The sequence below is a fragment of the Xiphophorus couchianus genome, chromosome 10 (assembly GCF_001444195.1).
Source record: "Xiphophorus couchianus chromosome 10, X_couchianus-1.0, whole genome shotgun sequence".
Lineage (NCBI taxonomy): Eukaryota > Metazoa > Chordata > Actinopteri > Cyprinodontiformes > Poeciliidae > Xiphophorus > Xiphophorus couchianus.
In genome coordinates, this window is record NC_040237.1 from 2,609,457 (window position 1) to 2,625,495 (window position 16,039).

At 37.4% G+C, this 16,039-nt stretch overlaps 1 protein-coding gene across 1 annotated transcript in view; it reads right to left on the bottom strand.

Annotated features, from left to right (window-relative positions):
- Window positions 1–380: 380 nt before the first annotated feature.
- Window positions 381–16,039, bottom strand: part of LOC114152198 (potassium voltage-gated channel subfamily H member 4-like) — a 54,747-nt gene continuing 39,088 nt past the window's right edge. The window contains exons 12-16 of the mRNA XM_028030006.1: window positions 12,677–12,715; window positions 10,322–10,716; window positions 8,420–8,511; window positions 6,281–6,357; window positions 381–3,978 (exon numbers count right to left, since the gene is read on the bottom strand). Coding sequence (XP_027885807.1) covers window positions 3,049–3,978; window positions 6,281–6,357; window positions 8,420–8,511; window positions 10,322–10,716; window positions 12,677–12,715 — 1,533 coding nt within the window. The 3' untranslated portion in view covers window positions 381–3,048. The remainder of the gene's footprint in view (window positions 3,979–6,280; window positions 6,358–8,419; window positions 8,512–10,321; window positions 10,717–12,676; window positions 12,716–16,039) is intronic.

Here is a 16,039-nt window from a genome sequence, read left to right on the forward strand (position 1 = left end):
GCACAGGAATCATTTTCAACTTTCAATTTATGTATGTTATTCACAAAAAAAAAACGTTTCCACAGGTGTTAGTACATCTAAAAATCTCTTCAAAATAAATGTAATTGCAGCATTAAAAAAACGACTGACAGGTCTCCCAAATATAACCATGTGGAGTTTGTTAAACTTTATTTGGGAGAATATTATTATTTTATCTTTTTTTTTTTTTTTTTACAAAAATCACTTCATTTGAGTCAAACATGAACCAAAGACTGAATTAGTCCCCAGAAATCTTAAGTATAATGCAGAATCTGTGGTGTTGTGGGTCTGCTGATTGGCTCAATCAGCAGGATAATGAACATTATTATGCAGCCAACTCAACACAGTAAAGATACTTAGGATGCGGTCTCAGTTTTTTATTTTGACAACCAAGGAGAAACTTTTCAGAAAGAATAAAGTACTCTTAATTAATCAGGAAAATTTGTGCTTCCCTCTGAGGAATTTGTGTGGATGAACACGATTTAAATGTTTCAGTTTAATATGGACATTTAGTTTGTATTCTTCAGCAGAGGTGTATTTTTAATACTTACTACAGAAAATATGACAAAAATTAAATTTTAAATGTTATACTTAATTTGACAAGTGTGGAAAATAGGAAATGTCTTTAAATTTCCAGATAATTTGAAGGGCACAGAAAGTACAAGTTCAGTGGATATACAACAGTCTGAAAAGAAAATGCTGAATTTTGGATTGACATTCAATAAAATAATTTAAAAAACAGACAATCTATGCTGTGCACATATTCATACATGCAAAGTGAGGCATGCCATGGTAGTTTTTCTCTATATGAAAATATCCAATAGCTCAGACTCACTTTCTGTATAAATACAGTATTTGTGTACACAATCAATAGTAGATGTAGAAATGTAGAATGCTTACACACTTTTCCTTAGGAAAAAGAATAAACAACTTTTACCATGCAAGAGAGGTAACAGGTTTCATAGATGGCAAAATGATTGAGGACGCTGGAAAAATATACAACATATATACTGCGGCTCCTGTGGCGGAGCTGAAGACACACTTCAGTAAAGCCGATATAATGCACAAAAACATGCTGTTGCATAGAAAGTGACAAATGCAGGAGCCCACGAGTTAGGATGGTAACAAAAAGTACAGATTAACAATCTGCTAGAGACGTTTTAAACTGTATGGAGATGCATGTCGATGAAGCGACAATAGATGCGTTTCCATTACAAATGTGCACAAAAGTTTTCCGATAATCTGCTAATGTCGAAAAAACACAATTTCGCAATTGAGGCGTTAACATAAAATAAGTAATTGAATTTAAATCACACGTATACAAGCTTGTTTATGTGCTCAGTCATTAAAACTAATGGTGGTGATGGATCTAAACACTTACGAGTTTTATTCATATTTCAGCAACTGCAGTAGTGCCCATTATCAGACATCAGCGTCTTAGGCTACGTTCACACCGCAACCTGAAGTGACTCAATTCCAATTTTTTGTCAAAACGGATTTTGTTTTTGCCATGGTCGTTCATGCTTCCAAATATATTCGACTTGTATGTGATTCCCTGTGTGAACTGCAAACGACCTGAAAGTGTCCCGCATGCGCACTAGGGGGCGCAATGACGTCACAGAGAGCGTGTTCAGTGTTTTCCCAACGGCCGTAAAAAAGAAGCAGTGCTCAGTGTTTGCGGTATAGCTGAGAGGATTTAGTGTGTGTGAGTGTATAAGTATGAATATAATTTAGTATTTTTTTTATTTGAAGATGGATAGTAAAAAAATTAATTTCTGAAGTTACATCTCCGTCCAGTTGATGGCGGTAATGCACAAAATCTGTAAATTGCCATAAAACACAACAGAAGAAGAAGTGTTTGCGGAAGTAAACATGGAGGCTAACGGTGGAGCATAGCTTATGATTTTGAAGTTGTCCAACCGAAGCCAGCACTTGAACAACTTAATCCTCACTATAGTCCGCCATGGTTGTTGTTTTTCTTCCCGCTTGGGCGTATCAGGACGCAGAATAGTGACGTTTGTCGAGTATCAATGACGTTCAGGACCTGGCCGTTGAGACTCGGGTCACATTTGAAAAGATCGGATACGTATCGGATATCCAAGTGGTCTGGGTCGCATTCGGAAAAATCCAACCTGTGTTGTTCAGACTGTCATGAAAGGATCAAATACAGGTCGCATTACGGCAAAAAATAAATAAATTTTAAAAAAAAATCGGAATTGGGTCACTTCAGGCTGCAGTGATCGCAGCCTTATTTAGACGTTGGGGCAACAAGCTCCTTATATTACGGGCGACTACATATATATGTAGTGTTTTGGGGAAATTGAAGTCGGCGAGTTTACAGAAGAGCTACCGATTCAATAAACTCACGTTTTGATGAATTGCCCGACGCAGAGAGCTCTGGTGGAGCCAGCTGTATGTTGTCCAAGGAGATCAGTTCCCACAAATAAGCGTGCTGCTGCTGTATACAAACTGGTTGGATGGGGAAAAGTTTTTCCATTTCAGTTTTGCAGAAAGCACCAATTTTGATAGGCTCACAAATCTACGGAAGCCGAGAGAGGACGATTTGATAAATACTTTTCCCCAATGATTTTCTCAAAACAAGGAGTAATTTTTTTCTGAGATAACTTCCTGTTTTCCAAATACACTTTTCCCCGATGCTTTTCTAGAGATAAAGAATTAATTTCCTGATGGTTTTTGAGATCAGGAGTTTTAAATCTCATTCCAGCCTTTAAATGCATGCCACTTGCAATTGTGCATAACGGCATGCATTGAAGGATGGAATGAGGTTTAACACACACACTAATAATCAGGATTAATTCATTATCTCGAGAAAACCATTGAAAAATTAACTAGGTATCTGAAGAAAACAGGCAACCTGCCATCTCAGGAAACCATTGGGAAAAAGTGTATGCGGGAAACAGAAATTTTGAAATTGGCATGTGAATTTATTTACGTAATTCCAATTTTCGCAATTTTATGGTCAGTGGAAACGCAGCTACTGTTGCCAAGTCTAACTCAAAAGTGGACGCTTCAGTCTGTGAGATCCAGGCACCATGACTGCTCGGTGCTCTGAGTTTGACCACCAATGCTGGACCTTCGTGATGACATGCTCTCGCTGTCCTTACTTTCCACAGAGTCCCTGTTGCCCAGCAGACACTCCAAACTGGTGTGCTCTGAAGCAGAGGGGTCGCCCAGTGTGAGACGGGGCGCCGAAACATCCATCTGTGCTGATCCCGAATCCAGAGAGGAGTCGGACGGTTGGCCGGATAATGCAGGCAGTGAAGAGGCGGCAGGGAGGGAGGAGTGCGAGTCGTGGATCTGGAAGGTCGGATTGTGACCCAGAACATCACTGGAGGGTTGAGGCGTTGGGTTCAGCAGGTTGCGTGTGGATGTACCTGCAGGAGCGCTGGATAGAAGGCAGGCGAATTCATCACTGTCACTGGAAGGCTGCAGACACAGCGTGGGATGGGACTGGCTGATGGAGGTTGGACCAGCACCAAGAGGTCGGGACTCATCCCGACTTGAATGACGCACCAAGTCAGGACTTCCACCGACATGAAACGGAGATGGGCTGGTCCATACAGGTAAAGCCATGCTTTCAGTGCTATGGCATAAACCTAACTTAGATGAAGAGTTTAGTGAAAGTCGCAGACAAGCATCAGAGATTGGTGTGGCAGACTGGTTTCTATGGGACTGAACAGTTTCGCTGTAGCTCCGCTGGGTAGCGACTGGTGCACTTTGGTGGCCCCAGGCTTTGAGACTCTGCGGACTGGTATAAAGGCAGTAAGCTGTGGAGGTGCTGGGGGCCATGGGAGAGCTGGACACCGTATGAACAGAGTGAGGACTTGAAAGGCAGGGGGTTTTGTGGTGGTGGTTTACAGATATATGAGCCTGGAGGAGATGCATCATGTTGTGAAGGCTCTTGGTGAGTTCGGATACTTCTTGGTTTAATACGCCCACCTGTGTAGAGCACAGAAGTATGTTATTACAACTAAAAAGCTTTTTACAACAACGTCAAGCAAAGTAAACTTAAAAGAATAGTTCAGAATTGTTGAAGCAAGGTTTGAATTCAGTTAAATCCAGTTGGAGGCTAAAGCTAACAGGTTCGCCAATAGGGGACCAAGATAAAGTGGATTTCTGCAGTAATTAAACCAACTCCAATCTCAAATACATCAATGAGGTCAGTAGTGCCTGCAGCTGCAAGGCTGTGCGCACCTTGAAATTTTTCTTTAAGTAAAAAAAAATAGTTTGATTTTATGATCTAACCCTTCTCTACTATTAACAAAATTGTGGAGAAAAAAAATAATTTGTGCCAAAACATCTTGTACGAAGTTCACATCTGTGAGTATGTGGGGACAGGAATGCCAAATGCTACATTTTATTGGTCAATTTACTTTTTTTTTTTATCGGCTTAGCGCTTTTTCTGCAGGCTAAAAATGAATGAGTGGTTGGAAAATAGAACGAAGAAAGAAAACTCTCCAGGTTTCACCTACATTGAAAATTGCTATTAACAAAAATGGATCAAAACAAAAATGTTTTTAGGTTTGGTAATTGAATTGAACTCCGATTGTATGGAAGGAGGCCACCATCATATTCCAGTGACAATAAAAAATTCCCAAACTACTCCAAAACAGTTTAAATCCTTCAAGTCTTCCCATTGGGTGGGAGAGAGACACTGGAAGGCGCCGTTACATTTGTGCAGCCACTTACCGCGGTACTGGGACGACTCATACCTCACTCATGCTGTTACATTAAAACACACAGATGTTTATGATGTGTACAAATGAAACGTTTGCCACGTTGTTACTGGAAAAGGGGGTTTGTGTTACTAGTTAGTTGTTTTAAAGGTCAAATGTTGGTGGTTTAAGCATCCTAGAATAAACTAAAGCTGCCTTTAAAGGAATGCGAATAGTATTTAACTTTCTAAGGTCACACACAATATTACGCTTAATAAAACGAAAAGGTTGTTTTTTTAAAAAAAAGACGCCCCATTCAGACGTTTGACAGTAAGGACTTTACAGTACAATTCAATACTAAAACAGTCAGTAGAAGGAAAAAACATATTCTAAGCCTAAGTCCTAAAAGGAGGGAAAATTAATCAGCTTGTGTGATTGAAGTTTATTATGTGTGAATATAATAACAAAGATGTCCTAATGAGAGAAGAAGAAAAGATGTTTGGGGGAGGGGGTTAGAAATGCCACCTTAGAGCTGCACTGTCCTGAGTTTTTCTGAGTCAGCACTCCTGATGTTCTTCTGCATTGCAGAAGTGCCCTGCTGATTAATTAATATTAACTTCTGACCGCACCTTACTGGGTCCATCTGGACGCACCAAATGTAACTCCATGTACAGTCAGATTAGGTGCAAAGCATCCGTCAAGTACATATAGTGTCAGAAATGATGCAACAAAATACAAAGCACTATTACTGGCACCTGGAAAATATGTTTGTTTTTTAAATATATCAAATTATGTTATTGCAGCATAATATCACTGATTGACTTGCTGATACTCCTTATATTTAGTGTTTAATATATTTATTAGGCGTTTCACATAAGTAAATAAAAAAATCACAATTCCAACAAGGAAGAAAAAGGAATAAACAAAACAAACACCCAACAAGCAACCAACATCCTTGTAAATACAGTCACCTATGAGGTAGGTAGCAAAACAAAATAATAAAAATACCCATTAAGACTCCTTTTATCTAATATGTAACAAATTCATCACTTAAGATATAAGGCTCTTTTCTTTTAGTCACTTCTCAAAACAGGAAATACAAAAAAACAAGCAAGTTACCAACATGCCAACAGTAGTTTGGAAACTAAACAAACAAAAAAAAAGACCACATTTTCTGTTCTTTGATCACTAAAATGAACAAGAAAGAATAATTGTGGAAATAGTGACCTTTATTTTTTTGTAGCTTTTCAAGAAGAAAGGCAGAGAGAAAGAAAGGAAAGACAGAGAAAATATACGTGGCTTGCTCCTCTAGGTTGTAATATTTATTCCTCCACTGACAAAATGTCCTCAAAATAAAGGTTGAAATAATAAAAATAAAATTAAAAAACAAAAATAAGTGCTGTTTTCATATAAGATAAATTTGCTTCAAGGCTGTTCACACATTGTCACCAGAGGTGCCAATAAGTAAACAAAATCCCAATTTGTGCTTGTGTTAAAACTGGTTTTATATCATAATATATATTTGCAAAGAGAATTTCATGGCTGTAAATCATATTTACTCTTAATCCTGTTTTAACTTACTTTACCTTAAGATTTAGCTGAGCTATGCTCTCCTTCACCTCCTCCGTCTCCTGCAGCAGAGTGGCATTTGTTTGTGTGGTTTCTGGAGAATTACGAGAAAAAGATAAAACACATAAGAAAAAAAAAATCACATCACAGAAATCTTAACTTTATATGAGTTTTAATAAAACATTGTGGATCTATAGATTCAGAATGATAAAATTATTGCTCACTTATAATCCGTTCTGGTTATTAAGAATGTGCATATTTTCATTTTTCATTAACTTTTTCCATTTGTGAAAAACATTTGAAATTCAAGGCCTCTATTTTATGAGTTTTGTGACATGATAACACAATGCGTTAACACAGAAAAGTGAAAAAAGACAAGAATAAATAGTTTAGAAACGGCACGAATTGTTCTGCAGCAAGAAACTAGATGGGCAAATTTACAAAAATATGCATCTTGCTACGTTTTTATTCAAATTTTTTATGCAAACCATCTGCTTTTTTCCCCTGGATCAATGACACAAACTGCACTTGTAACACAGAGATAAACACACCAAAGATACAAGCAATATACAGCTATTTGTGCCTCAGTGGCTGTAGGAATTGGAGATGGGGGGAGAAAAATGTTTCTTCACTGGAAACTCCAGATCCAGAAAGACTGAGACACTCCTCATAATCTATGAACAGAGCTGGTCTTTGAGAATCCAATGCTTTTTGCTTTGGTTGCAGTTTACACAAATATAAATTAAAAAGTGAAGATTTTTAACTAAACCAAATTAAATGTGGCAAAATGGCAACAGATCAGCTCTTTGCTAAAATGCAGACCTTGTGTGAGAAGTATGTGAAACACAAATTACTCTTTGGACATATTTAGCGGATACAAAAAGCTTTGCGACATTATCCCAGAGAGAGTAATTAGGAAGCACAGTGAACCATGAAAACAGACAATAGTTTGTATTTATGCTTTTGCAGAAGGTAGAGATTATTTTAAAAGTCTATATAATGGAATCAGATCCACTTCCAGCTTTTAAAAATAACACAAAAAATAACAAGAAGATAATGGATGAATGGATGGCAGCCTTGTTGGTTATGAACCTTTGTTTTAAAATAAGTCAGAGTGAGTTTTTGAGGATTTTCAGAGAACCAGCGCATAGTAAAATAAAAATATTCCTCCATACGTTAGCTCTGATCAAGGCTAAAGCATTAGTCACTGTGAATTTGCTTTTCCTTTTCTCTCTAAATTACTAATGTTCCTCAGCAGCGATTATAGTTGACACAATTTACTTTCTGCTACAATCAAAAAAATGCATTTATTCACAAACATAAGATTTGCAACTTTAAGTGGATCAAATCTCCGCTTGCAAACCTCTCTGCTCGCTTGCGAATTCACTTCTGCTCTTGTTCAAAACCAAAAAGTACTGTCGCCTGGCAACCTCTCAGCCAATAGAATGAAAGTGTTATACTGGGTGCATTTGTTTTCTTCTAGTGGGTGTGCCTGTGTGGCTACTATCGATTGTAGCACACGTATCGGCTGAGAGGTTGCCAGGCGACAGTACTTTTTTATTTTGGGCGCGAGCAGAGAGGTTCGCACACGGAGTTTTGAGCCAAGCAGAGAGAAGTTTTGAGCATGAGGAGAAAGAGTTAAGAAAGCAGAGTGAATATTTGAAAGACAGCAGAAGTTTTGAGTACAAGGAGTAAGTTTCAAGAAGAAAGACATTAAGTCCTGCTTTCAAACTGAAAATGTTAACAAAAGTACTAAAAGTTTTGAGAAGAAAGATGAAATCCTGCTTTCAGACTGAAAATGTGTGCTCTCGAATTATGGCAGAAAATTTCCATCATATATTTCGTACTACAAATGCACTGCAAAAACTGCATATTGACTCCAGTAAAGTAAATCAACCGGACCTTGTGTGACCTGAAGCCAACAGACATCAGCAGAAACTCAGACAGTGAGAACCCCGTTCTGACCTCACTTGTCCTTTCACATGTTCTCTGACACAGTGGACACCTGGCTGTCTTTGCTTTCTGCTGCGCTCTCAGATTTCCCCAGAAGGAGGCAGGCCCGCCTCACATGCACCCACTGTTTGAACTCTCCGGTTTACCTCCACGCCATCTGGCCTCCAGCTTACCACTGCGGCTGGGGGGGCGGTGTGCCTTACCTGGGGTGATGCCACCTGTTCTGGAGCTGGGCTTGCTGTGCTCCACGGTGAAATGGAACGTGTGGCCGTTGTCTTCGATGCCATCTACAACCCTGATAGGAGATGGAGAATGTGGGTTAATGTTACAGTAGAGCTTTTTCAATTATCATCAGAGACACAAGATGATCCAAGAATGTGCCATGAGAGCTGCAGCTGGCAGACGCCCATGTGGGTTTCGATGTGATGGGATGAGATATTTGAGCTGTATGAACCAGCCCTTACCCACATGTGGAGCTTACTGGGTGATACATTATAAATACAGACGGTAGGGCAGCAAGATAAGGTCCTCTAGTAATGAAATACTGTGACATCTGCTGTAATATGCATTTACAGGAGTTGTGGGACACCATCAGACTGAGCATCATTCTTCTTCTGTGTTTTTCTATTGGAGTGAACTCCAACGCTTCTTTAAAATTATACCTGTGTGCACAATTTGAATTTATTTGGGATTTACTCTAATCAACGCTGTTATTTATGCAGACAGCCCCCCTGATGTTTGGTAAAATCTTCTTTAGCACTTTGCAGAGAATTCAAACTCTTTTTATAACCATTCATTAGCTCCTAGCATAAACCTGACTGGATATGTGACCACTTTGGATTGGTTGATTTTTGAACAGGGAGCTGGTTTTAAGCCAATTGTTTTTATTATAGCTAAATGTAGGTCTATATTGAGTCCAAATTTGAAATGTTTTGCTGTTTATTTGAGGTTGTCCATCATTTTTCCACATACTTTGTGGAATGTGCCACTGCCTGCAAAGTTTTGTATACCTCACTTTGACACCTTATATCATATGCCTAATAATTTATTAAAACATCATCCTGTTCTTTTTCATATCTCTTGTACCTCTCCTGTCTTCTTATCCCCAGTGGGTAATTAGTTGTGCAGACAGCAGTGAAGAGATAAAAAAACCACAAATACATCAAGGCCGCAACTAAGGATTGATTATTCTATCAATCATTCTGACGATTAACTGATTAATCAGATAAAAAAAAAATGGTTTGAATTTTCATTTAACCACTTAAGCCTTTTTTATGCAATATCAGAAATACACTAAGATGCAAATAAGTAATTCAATTGCTTTTTAAAATAAGAAAACAAACATTTTAATGTGTAAAATGCAGCAATGTAGCATTCCTATAGTAAATTTGAGTCTAGGAAAGCTAAATCTATTCCCTTTGAGGAGATTTGTATAGAACAAATTTATGGACAAAGGTGTTTTGTATCTTAAATGCAAAATGTGTATATATTTTGAACAGGTTAAAGCATTTCGCCGAATATGCTTTTAGGGTTAGGTTTTTTTTTTTTTTTTTTAGCAAATGGTCTTTTTTGAGTCTGTGTTCTCCATTTAGTGAATAGAATAGATAGATAGATAGAATTACTTTATTCATCCCAGCAGGGAAATTATTTCGCAGTTACAGCAAGAATTTTTATACACAGATTAACACATACACGACGGGAGCTGCGTCTGCAGGCAGCCAGCTAAGCCGGCGCCATTTTGAAAACCCGGAAGGAGGGTGAGGAGGACATGCGGCAACGGTCGTCGGGACCGGGAGTCGAACCCGCGACGTCCGCGTGGAGGACTAAGGCCTCCAAATGTGGGGCGTGCTAACCCCCTGCGCCACCACAATCAACTCAATCAGTTGGCAATTATTTTAATAATTGATTTATCACCATTATTTTTTTCAGATACCAAAGATCCGTATTAGTTCTAATGATGTGGACATGGAATTGTACAAACTTCATCAGTTTCAACAGGTAGTTAACTAATAATACTATCAAAATAAACTGCATTATTCAAGTCATTCAGCTTCATCTTGCCATTTTTACCTAAGTAGAAAAGCTAGGTAAATATGTCTTGATACCTGGGACTGAGGTCCGGTGGTGGAAAACACATCACTGTCGGGATGAGCACCTTTGCAGGTTTTTGCTCGTCTCCCAGCTCGTCCTTGGCTGAAGTTGTTGAAGCCTGAGTTGTTGAGGTGGAAAAGGAAGTGCTGTGCTCTTTTTTTGAAGGTGGCTGAGGGGATAAGCTTTGTCCAGGGAATCCTCGGCTGAGGTTTGGTGAACGGCAACGTCGCAGGGCGTTGAACTGACGCAGCTCGTCTCCTAGCAGGTTCCCCAGGGAGGTGCGGCGAACCGGGCTGGTGAAATTGGGCAGCAAGAGGTTGCGCCGAGAGCGCGTGGCTGGAGAGAGGTGGAAGGCGTCATCAGGGTCGTCCGACGTCGTCTCAACAATAGGAGGGAGCTTTGGTGACTGCTGGAAAGGAGCACAATAAATAGACACAGTAGTCTTAAAAACATTAAATTTTGCCATTTATTATCAAAATCATCAAGCAAATACACATCAAATATGTTGATCAATGTTTCATTTACTGCTAATCAGAGGCAACTCTACACAGGTGGGTTTTAAGCTTTGATTTTACTTTTACTTTGCTGTGGGACCCAGTTTTCTTTGCAGTTCTGTCTTAATTCAGCCTCATTTGACAGTTTTGGGCTTGGAGGACCTATTTAAGGTAATGGTACAACATCTCCATCACGTTTAAGTCCAAACTTTGACTGCGCCACTCCCAAGTGTTCATTTTTTTAAAAGATTTCCACTATAAACCAAGAGTCCTTTACAACAAATATAAAGAAGTTTTGTAAGTGATGTTAGTACCACTTAGCAATTCTTGCAAAATATAATAAACTGAATTTTTTTTTGTATTTTATTTTTAAAAAGATTTTTTGAGACAGTATGTACTAAAACAATCCTGGTTTGCTCTTTAAAATATGAAACCAGGAAATGAAATACATGTTGCAAAAACAGATCTTATCACCCCAGCAGATCAATACAATGATGAGCAACTATTGATTTTTTAAAATATATTATTGATTTAGAAAGAGCCTGTGTCGATTCCAGCTAAAGGTTAATTACCCCAATCACTCCTGAAGCTGCAAGTACATTTCAACAACCAATAAAGTGAGCAATGTGGCCTCAGCTCTAAAAATAGCAGAAAGAGACGGGTGAGCGTACGGTACAAGATAAAAAAAGTAGCTCAGAAGATTTCAGAGAGTTATTGACCCAGTTAGTGAGCTAACTCCCGGGACTGGACTGCCCTGTCTCTTCTAAACGAGTTTCAACCTGGAGAGGAAAACCTCGCCCAGACCGTCCCACAGAACCAGCTGCAGCACCGTATGTCCCAGAAAAACAGGAGGGTTTGCCTAAAAAATCTACAAGCTGCTGGAAACCAGGGGAAATAGCTTCTTCTGCCTTTAATTACACTGTGTGTAATTATTAGGCAACGAGGTAATATAATCTCATCATTTAATGCATACTTTCCAACTCTAAGCTGCATAAACTTAGTGGATTTAACTTTACCATTTGATGTGTATTTGTATTTTGTGTAGTTTTAGGAGACTGACACTCTTCTTCAAGGTGTGATTAATTGTCTCTGGGTAAAATAAAACAAAACAAAAAAAGATTTAACTTACTCAGTTTGCATGTGTGGGTTTTGGATTTTGTACACCTGAGATAAATTATTTAAAATATCAAAAGTGGGCTAAGAAATACCTGAAGATAGATTTTCAAATAATTTCTATGCACATCAAAAACACAAAATCTTACAAAGTAATTTTGGACTAGTTTCTTATTCCACTTAAAATAAGACAAACTAACTTAAAAGTAACTTTTCAGCTACATATAGAGGCTTGTTTAAAGTAAATAATTCCTTAATATTCATGAAAACTTTCTTGTTCTATTGGCAGATAAATTGACTTATAACATGGGAAAAATATCTTGTTATAAGTTAAATAATCTGCCAATAGAACAAGAACTTTTTCATGAACATTAAGGAATTATTTACTTAAAACAAGCCTTTACATGTAGCTGAAAAGTTACGTGTTAGTTAGTTTTGGCTAAGATATTTTCACTAGAAAGTAGACCAAATGGATAAATCGGGACTGAAATTCTTTTAAGAAAGACAAAACCTCATCTTTACTTTCTTTACTTTCTTAAATATTAAAATTTGAGGCTTATTAAAATGTTGGATTCACTGAGAGCGCTGTAGTTGTTTTGTATGAAAATGAATCCTCAATAATATGCCCTTTCTATGACCGTGCATGCAGTGCAGTGCTCCCGTTTCTGTAACAACGTACTAACAAGTTCAGAAAGCACATCATAAAAGGGAATAAAAACACTTTGAAAACCTGGATGGGTATTAAATGAACGCAGAGCTCACATGGGGAAGTCTGGGCGACTTGCAGAATCTGCTGAAGCCCTGCAGGGACAAAAAGGAAGGAGACAAAAGACGACAAGTTGGGGAAAAACGGCACTTTTAGTGTGTTTGAAGACTTTTGAAAATATGGTAAGCTTCTTAAAAGCACAACTGAGTCAAAATATAAAAAATAAGCAGTTTTTGAAGGACCAGCGGAAACGAAATGAACTTAGCATGTAAACCTCAACACAAAAGAGGTTAAAAGGATAAAGTGGTGCGTGTTAAACTTGGCAGGAAGAGAGAGCATCATCACAGGAATTAATCATTTAATAAGACGTCCAGATTTGCGCAAGTAAATGTGTAAATAATTAACCTTTTCAAATGTATTTTCCAACCTCATCAATTTCCCCTTAAAACCATGCTGCTTAAATATTAAATTAGAAATCCTTTACACCACATGTGTCAAACTGAAGGCCCGTGGGCCAAATGTGGCCTGCCGAAGCTTTTTATTTGGCCCTCTAGACTACAAATTACATAAATAAGTCCCTCCAGTTTTTCAACAAATTTTCAAGATTCACACAAAATCAACAAATCCCCAAATTTTTTCTGATTTTTACTGTAAATTTTTCTCAAAATGGCCAAAAACATTGAGTTTAACATCAGCTTTACTTGATGTGTTGTATGGCGATTAATAAAAAGCCACATTTAACATCATACATTAGTGGAAATATCATAAAAATTCAAATATTTCTAAAATCTGTGATTTTGGTTGTTAAAAAAACCCACAAAAGAAAAACAAAACACCAAGATTGGATCAGTCCATCCAATGCTGGTGAAAAGATGTTCAATATTATTTTATTTTAAGAAACATTAATTAAATGCTGAAACAAACAGCTATTTATTAATATTTAACGGTTAAATTAGTTTTATCAATACATTCTGGCACAACCGGCCCTTTAAGAACACTCAGATTTTTGAAAATTATCTGCTACTTACAGAAACTATTTGTTAATTTCAATCAAAAAGTTAAAAAATAATAATTCTCTCCCCTTGCTTTATTTATTTTTTATCTCCCTCCTCTGGAATTTGACTTATTACTGTTATTTTTTTTTTACATCTGTTCCTTATGAGATGCTACAATTTCCTATTTGTCATTTACTGCCACTTCAGCTCAATAATGGAAACTCAAATGAGCAAGAGTTCTCAAGATTATCCCCCAAAATAATGAAACCTGGAGTTTTACAGGCAATGAGTCGCAGCTGCAATTATGAACTGATGGCAGTCGGTGCATTCGCCGCCCCAGATGGTTGTTTTTATAACATTGGTAATCACATTTTTTAATAATCTCAACTAATTTAATGCACAACTCATAAAACAAATGAAACCGGTGGAGGAAAATTGCCAATTATCTTCATCGCAGAACTTTGAAAATGGAAAATGAACATAACAGATGAGCTGTTAAACTTTAAGGTTAGCTTGTGTAATGTTTCAGGATGGGTCATTGGTCCACTTTTTTGTTTCTGCATATATTTGAATGAATCCCCAGACATTTTCCCCCCAAACCTAATTACTTGTAAGTTTGTTTTTCTCCTGGTGCGTGGCAAAATTAGCTTTGGCTATTAAGCAATGGGGAGGCTAATTATTTAGCAGTGGTACAGCCTTCTCTAATCGATGAAAAATTTTCTGCAGGAACTGACACAGACACACAGTTAGTGGCTGACAAGCTCTTTGAAGAAGGCATTAAATTTAATCCTCAAAGCAAACGGTTGAGTTTAAAAATAAACGATGAAAAGGAAATTAAAGTTTGAATCAGTTTAGATTGTGGTAGCCCACATAAAGTATCTCTTATTCATTGAAAATGAGGATAAATAAGATTCTAATGGAATCAAACTAATGGAAATTTTGCGCTAAATGACCTGAGATGAGAGCTATTAACAATTAATAAGTCCACATCTAAATTTATATCTAGATTTAAAATCTGTGTTCATATATGCTCTCCTATCCAATCTATTCAATATTGAGCTGTTTTTCAAAGAACAGTGGACAATGATTTCAGAGCAAAAGCTGGTAGAAACAAACTCCTAAACCAAATAACTGTTTGGTTTAAATTGCAGCATTAAGTTAAAACTCAATTCAAGATTAATAAACTATCAGAACTTAAAAAAACAACTTTTATATACTTGTTTCTTGTCGTTAAATCAACTTGATGAACTTTAATTTCTGAGTTAGAACCAAAACAATTTTCTTGTCGACTTAAATTGCATTTTCAAGTTAAACCACCTTCAAATGTTTTACAGTTTGTTGTTACACTTGACAAAATCCCAAACAGTAGATCTGGATAGCTGTTCAGATTAGTAAGATTGAATCATTACCAGTGTCATTTGAAAGCACCAGTTAATCAATTCTACTTGCATTTTAAGACATGACAAAAAGCCAATATGGCAACAAGCTTTGTGTTTTATATATATTTTCACTGCGAGTGTGTAGATAACAATGTGTGTCATCTGTTTTCAATGTCTGGCAGCTATAAATTTGACCATTCTTTGTTCTTCAACCAGGGAAACATTGCTAAATTAAATACAATAGCAGAAAAACACTGAAATGAAGAAAATTAACCTCTATTAAGTTTACATGCAGAGATTTGGTAATTTGCCAGTTTAACTTTGCATTGGGGTATCAAAATGTTAAGCATCATTCAGCTTTTGAAGGCCTAATTAATACAGTGAAAGCTGCGTCCCTCAGCCCGACTGACAAAAAGACGTCCTCTAATTAGCAAACCCATCACAGATGTCTCGTCCTTCCTGTTCCAAACTATAAAAATCAAAACAAGGCGAGGATAAAAAAACAAACAAACAAAAATAAAGATTAAACTAATGAGCAACAAAACTTTCAAACAATGGAGACGACTAGAGGGGATCAAGAGGAACTAACAGACTGTTAACAACAATCAGTTTTTAGAAAGAGTAGAGGGAGAGTTGTCGCTTTTGTCAGTCACACACCACAGACATCCCACTGTTAATTTGTTTTCAGTTCAGAAAAATGCCATACAAAATAGCTACCCAATGTTTTTGTTGTCTTGTTCTCCATTTCAGTCCATATCAGCCATGGCTTTAAAATGTTACGGTTATAAAACCATGGGTTAAAATCCTGTTAATGAAATACTAGATGCAAGTGTTGCAGTAACTGAAGTAACAGTCTGGCTTCTAAAACTCATTGTACTACTTCAACAGGGTTTCCCCTGTGTATTATAAGCCTGGCGGGCCACCAGGCTTTACTTGTACCCCCACCAGGCTAAGCATTATTTATTTAAGTTTTTAAAAAATGTTCGCACTTTTTAAGACTTCATAGTTGGTGTTCAGGTATAATCTTCCAGTAACACATAATTAT